Raw genomic sequence first — 17,629 nt, 5'->3', positions numbered from 1 at the left:
ACCTCCAGACTTTACAGTCAAAAAATACTTCGAAAACTTCTTAACGCTCCATTCTATATTTCTAACCTCACTATCCACAATGACCTCAAAATCCCTTTCATTACAGATCTTGCTAACACTCGTTTTCTTAAAATTTCATTCCTCTGCAGCAGCTTATCCTAACCCTCTCATAGAATACCTATCTTCCTCCACATTACCAGGTAATCCTCTGAGGAGATTGAAGAGAAGATGGCCTCGTGATCTTCACTTATCGTGAGAGCAAAGCACGTTACTGGGTGCCTTCTCCATTCGTGATTTTCTTCTATTTCTTTCTTTTACCATATTTGCTTGTTGCTACAACTGTTGCAGTGGTAAATTACAATAAAAGATTTAAAAATAAAAAATAAAAAAGTATCGTTTTGGGCTAGTAGAGGATTTGTCAAATACAATGACAATCATTGCAATATGAAAGAGAACCATGAAATTGTTCGTCTCAGAGAGAGAGAAGTATCTCGGGAAGACAGGGAGCGATAAAAGCTAATTTAGCTCCATATAAAAGCAACACAAAGACCAAAAGCGGATTAAATTCCTTCTAAACAGTAAAAATTATTATTTTGTTTAAAAGCAAAAAAGAGAAAGAAATATCTTGGGAGAAAAAACCTTGAAAAATGTATCACATAAACAAAGAAATTAAGAGAAAGTGTAATTTATCAGCGCCATAGTGGGTTCTTTAAGCTCTGGGTTCGCGGATGTTATCCCAGAAGTATAAATCCAGTAATTAACGAAGCTATTATATTATATGCAATAACTTGGTTTTTGGAGGAGAAAAAGTAAAAAGAAGCTATTACATTCTTTGTTAAAATTAAGTTTTCTACAATTTTTCAGAAATATTTTAAGTTTATTTGAGAGGAGGATATCTTAATGAGAACAACTTAAAAAATTATTTTAAATTTTTCCAATGGGCACTTAATTTTAAATCTAACAACTTTTCCTCAAATCCTCTTATTAAGCAGCTATTGTCTATTACTATTCCTGATAATTCAAAGCGCGATTTACTAGGAGGTGCAGTCCAATTATGGACTCATTGGAGAGCCAATGATGGATAGTAAAATCCAGTCATATGCTTTACTTGTTGCAGAAGCAATTAAAGAGCTTGGTGCAAAAAGGAGTTATCTACATTTTTTTTTTCAGAAAATGTGTTTAGTGGCGCCCCCTATTGTATGATCAATTCTACATCTTTTGGTGCGTAAACGAGTCTTTATGCAGACTCGTTTATTTTTTTTTTTTTTTTTTTTTTTTTTTTTTTTTTTTTTTTTTTTTTTTTTTTTTTTTTTTTTTTTTTGGCGCATCGACGTCTGTGGCCATTAGCGCCAGACTCGTTTATTATTACTTATTCTCTAACCTAGGTTATATTTGGAGCAAAAATGAGTTTTCTCTGCAGATAACTTTCTTTTGCTCCAAATAGAAAAGATGACGCAATCAATCAAACAAAAATTTTTATATTAGGTTTATTTAATGTTTATATTAGGTAGATATTATTATTATTATTATTTTTTTTTTTTTTTGGCGCATCAACAGCTGAGGTTATTAGCGCCCGGAGCTTTTTCCAGTGCACTGCCGGCCTCCGGACAGTGTTCCCTCGTTACAGACAACACTGTCCATCACCGGACAGTGAGCTGTAAGAAGCTCCTAGGAGAGAAAATCTAAGGGTCAGCTGCTGGATTCGAACCCGGGACCTCCGCGTGGGAGTCCAGTATGCTAACCTCATAGCTAATCCCTTCCCTGGGTAGATATTATTATTTTTCTTTTTGACAGGCATAATAATAATATCTAACATTCGCTTCGACAAGACACAAAATGCTACTTAAAAGCTCAAAAACCAGAAATCTGTGGACTAAAGTACTCAACTTTTACTGAAAATTACGATTTTGGTGCAAAAAAAAGAGTTAGCTGCAAAATAACTTTTGCTTATAGCAAGCTTAAAAAATGCACTAGAAAGTTCAAATTGAGCCCCAAATGACCCCCATCACAATATATTAACTAATCCTTACAGCAGTCCACAACATAAGGAATACATCTTAAAGCATATTTAGTTTTTTGTCCCTACTAAAAATTTTAAAAAACTGTAGATAACTCCTCTTTGCACCAAGCTCTTCAATTACTGGGTGAAAAAATAGGGCGAATAATGTGACAGCAAAATCCTGAAGCTCAACTATTGATGAAAAATATTTGTCTATTTTTCTAGCTTAGGATTTCTGAAAGTGTATCTATTCTATTTTTTTTCCCCCCTGCTTTTAGATTTGTTTTTTAAACTCATATTCTGGACCAATAAAATCCACAGTTTTTTAAAGAAGTAAATCTCTACAAATCATTTTTTTTTGTTTTAGAGGAAATATTATTTGTTACACACTTTAAATAAATTTTAGTTTGCTCTGGTGCTCTTTTTATTTTAGATTACGTGAAATATGGTTTCTTGATTAAAAGAAAAGAAGTAGAACATATTTTGTTGCAAAAATAAAAAATAGAGGAGGGATTAGCTATGCGGACAACGTATTGGATTCCCACGCGGAGATCCTGGGTTCGAATCCAGCTGCTGACCCTTAGAGTTTCTCTTCCTAGGAGCTTCTTACTGTTCACTGTCCATGGACAGTGTTAGTACAGTGTAATACGGGGATAGACAGTGTTGGCTGGTAACCGAGAGAACACTATCCGGCGGCCGGCAGTGCACTGAATAAGTTCCCGCCGCCAATAACCTCAGATGCTTCATAAATCATTAAAAAATTAAAGAAAAATGCTGAATGTATTCTATAGAATTTTCTCTTAATATCAGAATATCAGATACTAAATGCAATAAATAAGGTTCAAAACTCGAAAAACATGCTGAAAGCTACGAAGCTCTAATAAGAAAACTTAGGATTCAAAATTGGTGAGGAATCGGTCAAATATAAAACAAACTCACCTTCTTACCAACGTTTCCACAAATACGAGGGTCGTTTGAAAAGTCCGTGCAAAGTCAGAGAGATAGCACCACTGGCGCGTATCGAGGTTATGTTTAGTTAGTAGCATCTCTTGGAAGAACACACACCAAGTTTCAGCCAGATCGGTCTATTTCTTTGTGTTTGGCATTCGTTTGAATCGAGGAAGTCGAGTGATTTTCAAAAAATGGACGAAAAAGAATTTCGTGTGTTGATTAAACACTACTTTATGAAAGGCAAAACGCCTCAGGAGACTAAAGAGAAGCTTGATAAACATTATGGTGACTCTGCACCTTCGATTAGAACAGTTTATAAGTGGTTTCAAAATTTTCGGAGTGGCCATATGGGCACAAGTGACGCTGAACGTTCTGGACGCCCTGTTGAGGTTACTACTCCAGAAATCATTGATAAAATCCATGATATGGTGATGGATGACAGAAGAGTGAAGGTGCGTGAGATTGCTAGTGCTGTGGGCATCTCGAATGAACGGGTACATAATATTTTGCATCAACATTTGGACATGACAAAGCTATCCGCAAGATGTGTGCCGCGATTGCTCACGCTTGACCAAAAACGAAATCGTGTGAAGTGTTGCAAGGACGGTTTGCAGCTGTTCCAGAAGAATCCGCATGACTTTAAGCGTCGTTTCGTCACTGTGGATGAAACATGGATACATCACTACACTCCTGAGACCAAAGAACAATCTAAACAATGGGTTACCAAGGGGGAATCTGCGCCAAAAAAGGCGAAGACCGTTCCTTCGGCCGGAATGATTATGGCGACTGTCTTTTGGGATTCGCAAGGAATAATCCTTATCGACTATCTGGAAAAGGGTAAAACTATTACAGGTGCATATTATTCATCGTTATTGGACCGTTTGAAAACCGAGCTGCAAGAAAAACGCCCACGATTGGCCCACAAAAAAAGTCCTTTTCCATCACGACAACGCACCAGCTCACACCTCAGCAGTTGTGGTCGCAAAATTAATGGAAATAGGGTTCCAACTCGTTTCACATCCCCCCTATTCTCCAGACTTGGCTCCCTCGGACTACTATTTGTTCCCCAATATGAAGAAATGGCTGGCGGGAAAAAGATTTTATTCAAACGAGGAGGTGATTGCAGAAACGAATGGCTATTTTTCCGACTTGGACAAATCCTATTATTCGGAAGGGATCGACAAACTAGAGCAGCGTTGGACGAAGTGTATAAGCCTAAAAGGAGACTATGTTGAAAAATAAAAAAGGTTTGCCCCAAAAAATTACGTAGTTTTTATTTTTGCACGGACTTTTCAAACGACCCTCGTATATTGTCCTCTTCACGGCCTGGATATTACAAATACACAAATATAAACAATTCAGTAACACAGAAAATCAGTAAAAAAAAGAGTAAATAAAAGAGAAAATAAAATCAATTAATTTTTTGTAGTATTTTATTATATTTTTATATTACTTGAATCCTAAGTTTAACAATTTACGGTCACGAAACCTATATATTCTAATAAGAAAGCAACGTAATCTTCCAATTAATGGATATAGTTAGGATTTTTAATTAACTTCGGATTCAAGCAATAAACCGTTCATTAAAAACTAAAGAATTATTCGAAAACTATTGAATGAGCAAAAATACCAGAGGTTTTGTAAGGGAATAGTGCAGGATTGAAGCATCATTAGAGTTTTGAAGATAAGTGATCTTGTTGTAAAATGTTCACGATTTCAATTCTTTATAAGAAGAAGAAGAAGTAACATATAGATATAAGAAACATAGACACAGAGTATAACAATTTACAAAAGAATAAGATTTTTTTACTGTGAAAAAAAAAAAAAATTCAATAACATGTCTGAACGAGATATATTGTTATCTAAGTAATAGAATATTGGTTTAAGGAAGATAGAAAAAGTCACCAGGTTAACCAGGACAAGTTACGGTGCTGGCAGTAAAGCATTACATGTAAGTTAAGTTGGCACATGTCAATTGGTGTGATAGCGATATGTGATGGTTTGATTTTAGTGAAGAGACGTACGAGAATGTAGTAGTCGCTCTACGCTGAGACTTAAGTGGGTTTAACCACACTACTAACACTACTAAGTTACCTCTCTAGCTGGTTCATTTCCGCAGCCACTTGGATCTTCCACTACTCTGGCCAAGTTTTACCCATTCTCTCTTAGAATATCTATATAAGCCGAACAACATATATACTTTTATAATAATATAGAGTAAAGTAGCAAAAGTATATAATGCCCGAAAAGTAATTCGATAGCAATAACACGATACGCTGCAGAATACAACTAACTTTATAACTTCTTCACCAAAAAAGATACAACAAGCTTTATTATTGCTTTGAGATCTCTCGCCCAGAATGTTATTACCCATTTACAACCAACATATTATCAAAAAGAAAACTTTATTACATCCTCTATTATTAATACTATTAGTTTTCACGCTTTTCATTGGAAACATGAACAAAGGTTCAATTTTAATTATTATTTGAGCCGATCATTGCACAACTCGATTAACTCCATAAAAACAAAAAGTGGAGAAATACAATGAACTATAATGTATTGGAGAGGGGGGCACATTTGAACAGAATTTACATTTTCTGTTACAGAGTGCACAGAATGGTATTATTGAACCTTTTTATTTTGTTTGCTACAACTTTCAAGTGTTCTTAACAGATCTATATCAATAAACAGTTGGTACTTTACGTACATATCTATATTTTATTTTAATTTAAAAATTCTGTGTCAAATGTTAACATCTGCCCCACTGGTGGTGTAGCTTTGAACACAATATAAAATAGAAAGAAATGATATTACTTTACTCTGAATCTACCTTCTATCAGTTATTTCTCTCACTACTACATTACTTTCTCTTTTAAACCACTGAAATCTAGTTCAAAAATCAAGAATGAATCAGTTCAGGATGTTGTACCCGAAGTGTGATGGGTTTAGGGAAGTTTGAACAAAATATTCGGTTTGTGGCGCTTCTTAATGTAGGTTCGGACCCACTTTCCCCTTCTCTGCGATTAAACAATAAAAAGTCACAAAATTGCAGGTCGGTAGGGCGGCACATTTTAACTGAGATGTTGAAAAAAACTCTAACTGTCAAACTCGGTAAATGAGGAACCATAACAAAACTTAAAACTTAGATTAGTTTTAATTTTATTGCGTTATAAGCAAAAATGATAACAATAAACAACATATAGCACTCAGAGTGGAGAAGTTACCCAGCGGTAACACTCCAATAAAATTATACTTTCTACTGACTCTCTTCATCAGAGAGGAGATCGCGAGGCCATACTGTCTTTTAAGACGTCTGGAAGTGTTGTCTGGAAATGTTCTGGAAGATAGATGTTGTACAAGTGGATTGTGATGTGATTGAATGTTAAGATGGAATTTTTTGTATCGTGTTTCAGCCGCTTGTGTTTCACGAAAGGAATATTTAAGTCTGTGTGAATGGTTATGATTGGTGACTTAGAAAGGAGCGTTTACTATAGAGCAGAAGAATTGCAAGAACTGGTAGATCTTTTGGAGGTTTTGAGCGTTTGGTTGAAAACCTCCACAGTTGGATGCCATAAGCCCAGGACTGACTTTAATATACTTTACATATATAAGTCTTTTGTTGTCTAGAGTGAGTTTTGATCTGTTGTCCGAGTAGTATTTTCAGTTGTCGGAAGCGTCTGAGATTCAATTTAAGTTCTTTATCATCATCGCCCAAGAGCCCAGTCAGTGAGTGCCTATTCCATCAAAGCTTCTATGAAGAGAAAAATCATTGAATTCTGTGAGCTAATTTGATGATTTTTTTTTGGGGGGGGCGCATCAACAGCTGAGGTTATTAGCGCCCGGAGCTTTTTCCAGTGCACTGCCGGCCTCCGGACAGTGTTCTCTCTTTACAGACAACACTGTCCATCACCGAACAGTGAGCTGTAAGAAGCTCCTAGGAAGAGAAAATCTAAGGGTGAGCTGCTGGATTCGAACCCGGGACCTCCGCGTGGGAGTCCAGTATGCTAACCTCATAGCTAATCCCTTTTTTTTGTTTAATGTTTATAAAATAAAGGATGTTTATGATGAAGATATTTGTTTTATTTTTTCAGGCGGGGCTTAACGTCCAACTACCAATTAGGTGTGGTGAACGGAGGCGACTAGCAAACATACTTTACTGTACATTTTTTTTATTAACCATTAAATAAAATCCAAGGCCTAAAGACCGGGAATCGAACCCAGTACCACAATACATATTAGCGTCGCAGGTCTCGCCTCTTACCGCTCGGCTACCGTGGCGCCTGATATTTGTTTTAAATAAATTACTTAAGAAAACAAAAAACAAAACATAAAAAATTGCAAGAGATAAATACAAACAAATTATAAATAAAAACTTATTATGTTGAAAAGCCATCCGAACATTTCACCAACATACCTGTAAAAAACATCAAATTAAAAAGTGTTTAAAAAAAACCACAGGCCAGGAAAAAACAAAACTCTCTTTTCATCTTGAAATACATTTTACAATCTCTCTTCTCGTTTTCTTTTGCAAACCAACATCTGCAGTTGTTGTTAAAACGTTTGTTCGTTTCCTCACAAAATAATAATAATAAGAGTCTTTTTTAAAACCTTTTTTTTTTCTAAGCACTAGGATTAATTGTTGTCAAAAAGATTTGTAAACGTTCCTGTGGCTTTGTCAGTTATGAAAAGTGAAAAAAAAAAAGGATGGAAAAATATAAACATGAAAGATTGTGAGGTGAACCATTAATTAACCTTTGTGAAAGATTTCCAGCAAGTTCTCTTTGCTGTTCACCCACTTAGGCTCACACAATTTTGCTTTAAAGTCTTTTAAATCTGACCAACACAGAGACCATCATAAGTCATTCACAACACTTCTTGATACTAGTTCTTTCTATTGTGAAATCTTTTAACACTTATGATGGCCTTATTAATGTTAGTCAGAATGTTCCAATTAAATTTTAATTGGATTGTGGTTTTTATTTATTATTATTATTACGGTGTAATTGATACTGGGATCTTTAGTAAATCAATTCATCCACTTATTACGTAGGCCAGTACGAGGAGCAGAGGTGGAAAACGGCAGAAAGTGATAATCAAACTCTGGAGCCAATTCATTCCTCATCTCTTGTTCCATTGCCCTTCCTAAATAGTCTGAAGAAAGCTCCCAAAGAGCTACCAGAAAAGGCTCTATTCTATGCACTCCTCAACCGCCAAAGTACCCAGATGTTGTTAGGAAGTCTCCACAAATCCGAAAAGAAAAGTCACAAGTTCTCCAGGAAAGTACGAGGTCTGTAAATTAAGTAATGAGACTGATTTTTTTATTCAAAAAGAATTACAATTCTATATTGACACCTTCAAAATAACTTCCTTCTGAAGCCACTCAGCGCTGGAGACGTTTCTTCCACTCCTCATAGCAGTGCTCGAACTCCGATACTGGAAGCCAGCCTTCAGCTGGTCGGTTACTGGTGACGAGTCTTGGGTGTTTCGAGTACGTCCCAGAAACCAAGCGCCAGAAACCAAGCACACTTCAACCCCTCCAAGGCCCAAAAAAAGCAAGGATGGCCAAGTCGAAGATCAAATGCATGCTGATTTGTTTTATCGATATCCACGGAATCGTCCACAAAGAGTTTTCTACCTCAAGGTCAAACGGTCAATCAACACTTTTACCGAGAGGTTCTTGAAAAACTTCTCGAAAAAAAGGGTCATTCGTGTGAGACCAAACATCAAGAACAAGTGGGTGTTGCATCATGATAATGCTCCTTGTCCACACAGCAATTTCAATAAACTGAGTTTTTGGCCAGTAAAAACATTCCTGTGGGCTCCTCAGCCTCCTTATTCGCCTGACTTGAGTCCTTGTGACTTTTTTCTCTTCCCGAAGTTGAAAAATCACTTCAAGGGAACTCATTTTTGGGACAGTGGAAAACATTCAAACGGCTGTAACCGACCAGCTGAAGGCTATTCCAGTATCAGAGTTCGAGCACTGCTATGAGGAGTGGAAGAAACGTCTCCAGCGCTGTTTGGCTTCAGAAGGAAGTTATTTTGAAGTAGACAATATAGAATTGTAATTCTTTTTGAATAAAAAAATTTTAAAAAATAGTTTTATTACTTAATTTACAGACCATAGTTAGAGAAGGGCCAGCTTTCAGTCAAGTTCTCTGTAATTAAAAGTTAGGGAGTGTTCCACCAGAGCATGTACTCCTTTGTTAACCGCCCAGAATAAAAATCCCATAAATTGGGATAGCTTCACTCTCTCCCAAGTATCCCAGAAAACATGTTTCCTGTCCCAACGTACAGCATTTTTGCTGAGAAGTATCCACTGACAAGACTCCGCCATTGAAATGGTAATTAAGACCAAAGATATTCTTGGGCCACTTCTAGTTTTTCCTCGCAGTTTTATCTAATAAGGATAGGTTTACTTAGATTTGCTATGAGTTATTTTGTTGTGCTATTACTTCATGAAACTTATTTGTATTTTTTTATCTTAATTGGGTCAATGAGTAGGAGTGTCAAACCTTCCTTGATTTGGGGGCACACCAAACTAGAATGGTGTGCCCCCAAAAAAATGAAACAAAAACCTGTGACTGCGTCATGGACCCGGCCGTGTGTTGTACGTGAATACGTTTACGTAACGGGTTATATTTTTTATATAAAATATTTTTATGTATTTAGGATGAAATCAAGGAAACAAATCGACGATCGAACACAATCTATGCCTATACAGTCTGTTGTCGATGTAGAAACGATTTCATCATCCACTTGCATAATTTCAACCGCCCCAGCTGCAGATGTACACTGTCACCCGTCGTTGATCCGCACGGCCGCATTCATTCTTTTACGTTCCCGGCACACCTTGACTCGGTCATTATGGTGTTTTATTATTACCATTCGATTGTTCTTGAGAAGCCCTTTCCAACCGTATACGATCTCTGTATTTGACGCGTATAGGCCGACATTATATATTTTTGATATTTTTTTATTCTAACACCTTATTATATTCACTGTCACCATTTTACACTAATGTTTTGTATACAATCGATAGATTGTGACGACAGCTGACGATTAAAACTTAAACGAACATCGTACCTTCTCCGAGTCAAAAGTTGTACTAATTGCAAATCTCGATACGCAGCAAAATGATCTCAAAATGGCGGCGCTTCCCTCTCCACCGCGCGCGGTGCGTCACAGTCCTCGCTTATCGCAATGAATTCTTTGATCCTTTAGCTATCCAGTGGTCTAATTTAATTTCGGATGTAGACGATAGATTCGAAACTATAATGCCAAACTGTATCCCCCGATTTTATCATTAGGTTTTTTGGATTGCCTCCATATGATAGCAAATTTAAAGTCGTATTCACGTCAAAATATTGCTATTACAGTCTCACAAAAGATGCAACCGTTAAAAATTCTGGGAAACCGAAAATGCATAACCATAAACATAGTATTTATTATTATATTAGTGCCTTTCTAAAGCAGAAACTATCCCACTATAGCTGTTCAAATCTTCACTACTTTTAACTTCATCAATTATCAGCTATTATTATTAATACAATATATTTTTTTTATTATTTTCAGGTCGAGTAAAATTAGAAGAAAACCGCTATGAAAGCACTATGGATAGATCTCAGTATTCTTCAGGACCTTATAGTGAATGCCAGCGAGCTCTTATTGCAATCATATTAACTATGGTGCTCCTACGTTAGTTATACTATCTGCCAAAACGATAAAAAAAAGCCTCGTTCTTAAGTTAACTCTTTAAAAAAAAAAATGAAAAAATAAAAGTGTCTACTTTCTATGATGTATAATTATATAATTCCATTTTAATTTTATTTAATTTAATTAATTTAATTATCCATTTTAATTTGAGGAAGCTTGAAGCTAGCTAATAAAAACATTAAATCAAATCGATAATAATCATGTAATAATTATAAATAATAAATAAGCATTTAAATAAATGAGCTATCCTCATAATTTTGTAAATAGAAATAATTATTTCTTATAATTATTTAAAAGATTATGAATAATAAATATATCTTTATAAATTATGTATAGACATGCTGTGTAAATATTTTTTAAAGAAATATATATAAATAAAATAAACGAAACTTTGTAAATAAACACTCATTTAGAGATAAATTTTTCAGTGTAGTTTAATTAGAATGAAGCTAATAACATTCATAGATGGGCATATCTGTTAAATGTATGTTTTTCTTTTTAACTGTAAAAATTAATTAATTAATTCAAAAATCATATGTAACCTTTTTTTTCTGGTGATAACAGGCTTTTCGTTTTATATTTACATCTGTAACAGACATTACAGCTAAAAGAGAGTTAGTGTGAAATAATAAAAATAAAATAAATGTATGGTGTTTGATATTAAGGAAAATCGCATAATTCTTTATCTTAATTAAATTATCCTGAAGGATAATTATAACTACTATGTAAGAATCAAAGAAAATTAATTTAAAAAAATCAACTAACATATGTTTTGTTGAATGAATCAGGTGAGATTGTAATCTGAGAAGACGCTGCGTTTAACTTGTGACGTTTACCTACAGCTTTCTAGCCTAATATCTTTATAGCCTTTCGTGACTTTTAAATAACTGTTCAAAGATTTGTCATATTGAAGTCATAATTTATTATATTCATCAAGAAAGCTCCTATTTCTGCTGAAATATTTTGATAGTCTTAAATATTCACTTCCCAGAGAAAGTTGTAGCCTACCAATGCCCTCTATTTGCCCTCTGTTTAGTTGGGAACATTTATCTTGCCTTCCATTAGCGGGTTAGCCTATGTTTTGACAAATGAACTTCAAAGTGCAAGACAATTCCCTTTAGGGTAGGGAACGTTCAGTCATTGTCTTCTAGCTTGGACACATCTAGGATTAATATGTTCTAGGCTTTTATTGTCTTCACAATGAAGATTTTTAAACTTAAGGCTACTATGTTGATTAAAGCAATAAAAAGAACAATCTTTGAGTGTATCTTTAACTGAAACAAGCAATCGCCCGCTTTGGGAAATCAATAACTTATAAAAATAAAATAAACGGGACTCACATTAGAAACAACTGTATTTTGGTAGTTCGAAAATAAAATGCCACATAAATAAGTTATTGCACATAATGAAGTTACTATGTGCGTATTTATTGTTCACGGAGAATTATCCAGTTCAGAATTATTCAGCTTATGACCTAAGCAGAGTTCATGCCTGTTTAGACATGACCAATGATTTTGAATTTTTAATGTCTTGAACTAAACCTTTTTGCTGTAAAATTATGTTATCTAATAATTCTTATTACATTTCATAAATATTAAGAATTTTCGCACAAAAGATTTGCTGGACAATTTCAATTTATAAAAACAGAATTTAAATTTTGTTATGAGATTGTAACTAAATAATAAATGAAATTTTAATAGTAAAATTAAAGACAAAAGTTAAGTAATAAAAGTTGATAATATTCAAATGCTTTTACCAAGAAGTTAAAAATCTTGGAAATTTTGAATTAACTTTAATACAAATCAATAATTAATACTGTGAAACCAATTAATTAAATTGTTAACATTGTTGATTGCACTCTATTCCATATTCCAGAGCGAATAGAATAGAATAAGAATAAAGTTTATTTTTGTTGATAGTAAAATAACTACGTTAATTTCTTATAAATTCAAAAGTTCTAAGAAAATATTAAGAAATTATAAATACTATGTAAAATTTGTCGTTTTATTCATTGCAAACAAGAAAGTTTCCACATTATTCCGTTAAATGTAACATTGATACCGTAAGTGTTTATACAAAAAATTCTTGTATGTTATTTAATTAATGCTGTATAAATACTTCCACCAGACAAAGTGCACTATAGAAATTATTTAAGTTTTTGAACAAGCATTATTTTATTAAATTCTTATGTAAATGTATAGCAATAATAGACAAGTGATTTTATTCACTGTCTTTGTAATTATTATTATAGTTGGTATATGGAATGAATTTTAACTGTTACGTTCGCCCTCAATCATTAATCGTTACATGTAAATAGTTACTTTGAAAGACTTCCTTCACCGCTGATTGCGTCACACGTAGCTATTTATAATTTTAAACAGTTTCTCAACTCATTTTTGGATAAAAAAAAAAAAAACTACGTTAATGTTTATTATTTTTATTTTCTAATGTCCAAAAGTTTATCTGCTTTTTTTTTTTTTTGCCTAACGCTTTTTCGAGTGGTGGGAATCTGGATTTCTAATTTAATCTCTCGAGAGTTAAAATTATATTGTCTACCCAAAAACAGTAATATTCATAAAAACATTTATTTAGTTTATCTTAAAAAGAGATCTGAGAATTTATCTGTTGATAAATATTATAATTATTCTGTCTCTGCTATAAATTTTAATCTTATAATCTTCCAAACATTGTAACTTCTAGTTACCACGAAATAATAATGGTAAAAATTTAGTGAAAATCATTATCAAATAAGACTATATCTCTGTAAATGTCTCATTGTTTTTGGACTGTTTTTTTTAAAATGTTTGAGCCTTTATTAACACTTTTTCAACTTTTTTTTAAAATTTAAGAATAATCACGCAATCTCACTGACTCATAAAGTGTGTTCAATTGCAAACATAAACTTTAGTTCTTTTGTTTTATTTCTATTCAGTAAATTTTTTCCATCTCAAAAATGTAGGAAATCGGGAGAAGGAAGCAAATCTTCACTATATGTGTTTTATATACTAATGGTTTTGTTACTGTGTGTTGAAACAAATTTAAGACTGTATTAAAATAATTCTATTAAATTTACTGAATGTGTATGTAACTACTAACTTAAGTTTAGGAAGGAATGCACACTATTTTAATTACTGTATTTTATTTTTTATTTTTACACTGAATCCTGAAGTAAGGATCCTAATTTTAAAATTATAATAAAATCTCCTTTGTAATATAATAGTTATAACAGAAACATAAATGTGTCTTGTTTAGTGTAAATATGATGAAATGGAATGCAAATAAATGAAATTAAAGTGTATTCAGTTTTGAAATTATAAGGTTTAAGATAATTTATTTACACGATACTAGAACAAGCCCAGTTCTGACTTATGCTTTTCTCACGTGGACATATCAAAGAAAGATGAGAAGGACATAGTTTTGAATTTCGAATAAAGCTCCTTCGTCCGGCAGCCTCAGCACAGGATAGAGCTCATTGAGAGGAGATAAGGACAGAGTTTAAGCGCTAATTGAAAACATTCTGTACATTTCTGACCATAAATAATGCCTACTCTGGGCAAACAAAATCAATGCTACTTCACAGTTAACTTAATGACACCTTAGAACAGTGTTTCCCAACCTTTTTTGTGTCATGCCCCACCTTAACCTTTATAAAATTTTCATGCCCCCCTATGTAACATATATAATTTTTAACATTAAAAAATTGATTCGTTCACTTAAGAAACATAAATGATAGGTTCTAGGAAGAAATCACTATGAAATTGTTAACAAAACACAGTAAGTAAAATTTCAAAACATACAATGAAAAACTGAAATTCAAATTCCAAATAATTTTAATACAGATTTTTCTATATTAATTAATTATTTTAATTTAGTGAGATGCTTGCTGCACAGAGATTTTATATTAGGTTCCAATTTGGTTAGCTGCAGTCTCAAGTCTCCACGTTGTGTTATATCCAGCCGATTTCTTTTTTTTACCAGTAAATCATTTACAGCACTAAATCCACATTCAGCTAAAAATGAAGATGGAAACGGTAGCAATAGTTTTCTTGCACATTTGGTTGAATTTAGGTATTTGATTTCTGTTTCCTCACAAAGCCATGCCATCGCTCCTTTTATATTAAATAAAGTTTTAACTGACTCATCATTTTGCAATTCTGCAAGTTCTTCTTGATACTGCATATTTGATATGCAGCGATGGGCCATTTAAGTGCCAACAACTGCGCTGTTTAGCGAGTTTTTAAAACGTCCGGGGTTCCCCGCGGCAGACTGCACGCTCCGCGGTGAACCCCGGACGAAGTTTACTTGACGACGCCAATCACCCAGTTGATATTTTGGTCTCGTCAAACGGAATTATACCTAATAATTATTTACCGCAATTATTTAAGAATTTGCTTTTTTTGTTAAATTTGGCACCGATATCTAGCATTGCATTTAAATGGCCCGGAGCGGAAGGGTTAAAGTCGTGTCGAGTCCATTTTCGAATTGCCCCCCTTAACTATCAAATTGCCCCCCTGGGGGGCGTGGGCCCCACGTTGGGAAACACCGCCTTAGAAGAACTTCATCCACAGACTGTTGCCATCCTTCAACTCTTTTATCACATTTAAAGAAATGAACGACTTTTAAGAAAAAGTTCTCTCAGCTTATTAAGAGAGAAGTATTTCTCTCAGCTTTAAGAGAGTTCACTTACACTTGTAACCGAAACTTTTGGCGGAAAGAAAAATTCACGAACGAATGAACGATTTATTTGATAATAATGAAAACTCCTTCGCTCATTTCTTCGAGTTTCACTTCGGCTCATTCATATATACCAGTTATTTCACTAAAGTAACTAAAGAAGGCAATTAATTGGTGCATTTTACTCATTTTACAGATATGGATTAAAACCGAACTATGATCCAGAAAGCCACATCACGAAATTAGTATCTCATGTTCTTGCCTTCGTTTTTTTACTCAAAGATTTGATAACCATCAATGAAAGTGCAGTAATAATGAATGACATTTGGCAGTAAAATTATGTTTATAAAATAGAATTATGTAGTATTAGAGATATATAGCTGATCTTACCAACTTACATTAAATTAACACGTAAAGAATGTGTTATGTAATCAGCTAGAAATATAAAAATAAAATTGATACGTTGTTTGTACAGAAAATATTCTTAATTGTTATAATAAATTGATGAAAGAGTATATGCTAAGAAGAAATGGATTTTGAGTCAATATTTATTAGTAGTTCTAAGTACTTCCAATAGATAACAGTAGAGTCAAACAAGTTTCAACCGTGATAGTATTACGAACACTTACTAGAGTACAGGAGTGTACATAAAACCAAAAAAAAGATTAAACAAACCAAATATTTTGATGCACTTATAAAAAAAGAGAGCTGAAATATTAATGTTCTGTCATTAACTACTACAAGATCATTTCTGAAAAAATTATAGATATTTTGCACTTTCAAGTTTGTCACCCATGTTACCCAGTAGCTGCTGCCATCTATCGACGATCGGTAAAAGCTTCTTTTTTTTGACAAGAATTGCCACATTTTTAATTTTTTCCTTCTGGGTTATATTTTATTTTAAATTCTATCGTGTAAGCTGAGTTTATAAAGTGCTTATTATTTATTACTTTGAGCTCATTTATTTGTTATTATTATTATTTTTTATGTTAATAGATAACTAATAATCTCACATAACACATTCTCCCATCCAAATGCTACAATTTCTAGAGCAAAACATAAAAAATAACTAGTTTAACTTGATTTATAACTTATAATAAATATTTTACGTCAATCAAGTAGAACCACCATTTTAGTTTGTTCGTTAACCCGTTGCCGCACATTTTTAATTTGATGATCTAGCTCAGAAACACACTTTTTTTTTCTCAATTGTTTATGACTGCCAGATGGAATAAAGTGTAAGTTGTATGTTTGGAAGTAAAAATTATCACATTTGGCCACGGTTTTTCCAAAAAAACCTCTCGACGGCTATAACCGTCATTTGCTCATCATGTCATTTTTTTTCTCTTTCCAGAGCAAATGACGGCTATGACCGTCGTGACGACTATACAGCATTTGCTTTACTAATTCAATAATTAACAAGTGTATGCGTTAGTACACTTCGTACTAACGCTGTACTTTTTTTTATTAATTAAAATGTGCACGACGGCTATAGACGTCGTTTGCCTACATATCAACAAAGATCGGACGGCTATAGCCGTCATTTGCGGAAACGGGTTAACAGAGTACATGATGTAGCATACCAAGAAAAATCTGTTTTAATCATTTAAAAATAAGGGTGTTGAGCTATAAATTTAAAGTTAAAAATAGTAAGCTTCTAGTAAAACTAACCAAGTATTTCCATTTTTTCCTTTTATTCTGAACTTCTACTTCTAAAACAAGTCGACCTATTAGGCAAGCGGTGTTCCAAATATCTCAGGTACAAATTAATTATCTTTAGCTAATTCAATTAAATTTTCTAATTGCTCCTGTAGTATTCCTTATTCAATGGAAATAAGTTAAGAGGAATTCGCATCGAAAATCATTGGTAAGAAATAGAAAATTCTGTACATGGATTGGACTAGAAACTAAAGAAACAAATTAAAGTAATAGAAGCCCCTAATCAAGGACAATTAATTGTACCTTAAAAGTAGAGATTAATTCAAGATTTTTTTTTTCGAAAAATTGATTCGAACGAAATAATAATAATAATAATATACTTTATTAAAAAACGCAAAATAAACATTTCTACAGCAAAACTGAAATCACTAGTATATACGGCTAGGGAAACCCGTCAGCCGGAGGTTGATGTAAAACAAAACCAATTTAAATTTTAATACAAATGAACCAAGAACTTCATATTACAAAAACAATAAGTAACATCAATCAAAATGAAATAAATGCCAAAAGTAAATAAATTACTAATTTCACTTAAGAAATTAATGCCGTTAATCAAATAGAAAAATAAAC

At 33.3% G+C, this 17,629-nt stretch overlaps 1 protein-coding gene across 3 annotated transcripts in view; it reads left to right on the top strand.

Annotated features, from left to right (window-relative positions):
* The window catches only part of LOC141458884 (neurotrimin-like), a 708,924-nt gene extending 694,960 nt beyond the window's left edge, over positions 1 to 13,964 (top strand). For all 3 annotated transcript variants that reach the window (XM_074137436.1, XM_074137438.1, XM_074137437.1), the window contains exon 10: positions 10,526 to 13,964. In XM_074137436.1, the coding sequence (XP_073993537.1) occupies positions 10,526 to 10,653 (128 nt within the window). In that variant the 3' untranslated portion in view covers positions 10,654 to 13,964. The remainder of the gene's footprint in view (positions 1 to 10,525) is intronic.
* Positions 13,965 to 17,629: the final 3,665 nt, after the last annotated feature.

The sequence above is a fragment of the Rhodnius prolixus genome, unplaced genomic scaffold (genome assembly GCF_049639745.1).
Source record: "Rhodnius prolixus isolate KJV_2025 unplaced genomic scaffold, Rpr scaffold_5, whole genome shotgun sequence".
In the NCBI taxonomy this organism is placed as follows: Eukaryota; Metazoa; Arthropoda; class Insecta; order Hemiptera; family Reduviidae; genus Rhodnius; species Rhodnius prolixus.
The sequence above is the reverse complement of the archived record's forward strand: the minus strand, read 5'-3'. Positions and strand labels throughout refer to the sequence as shown.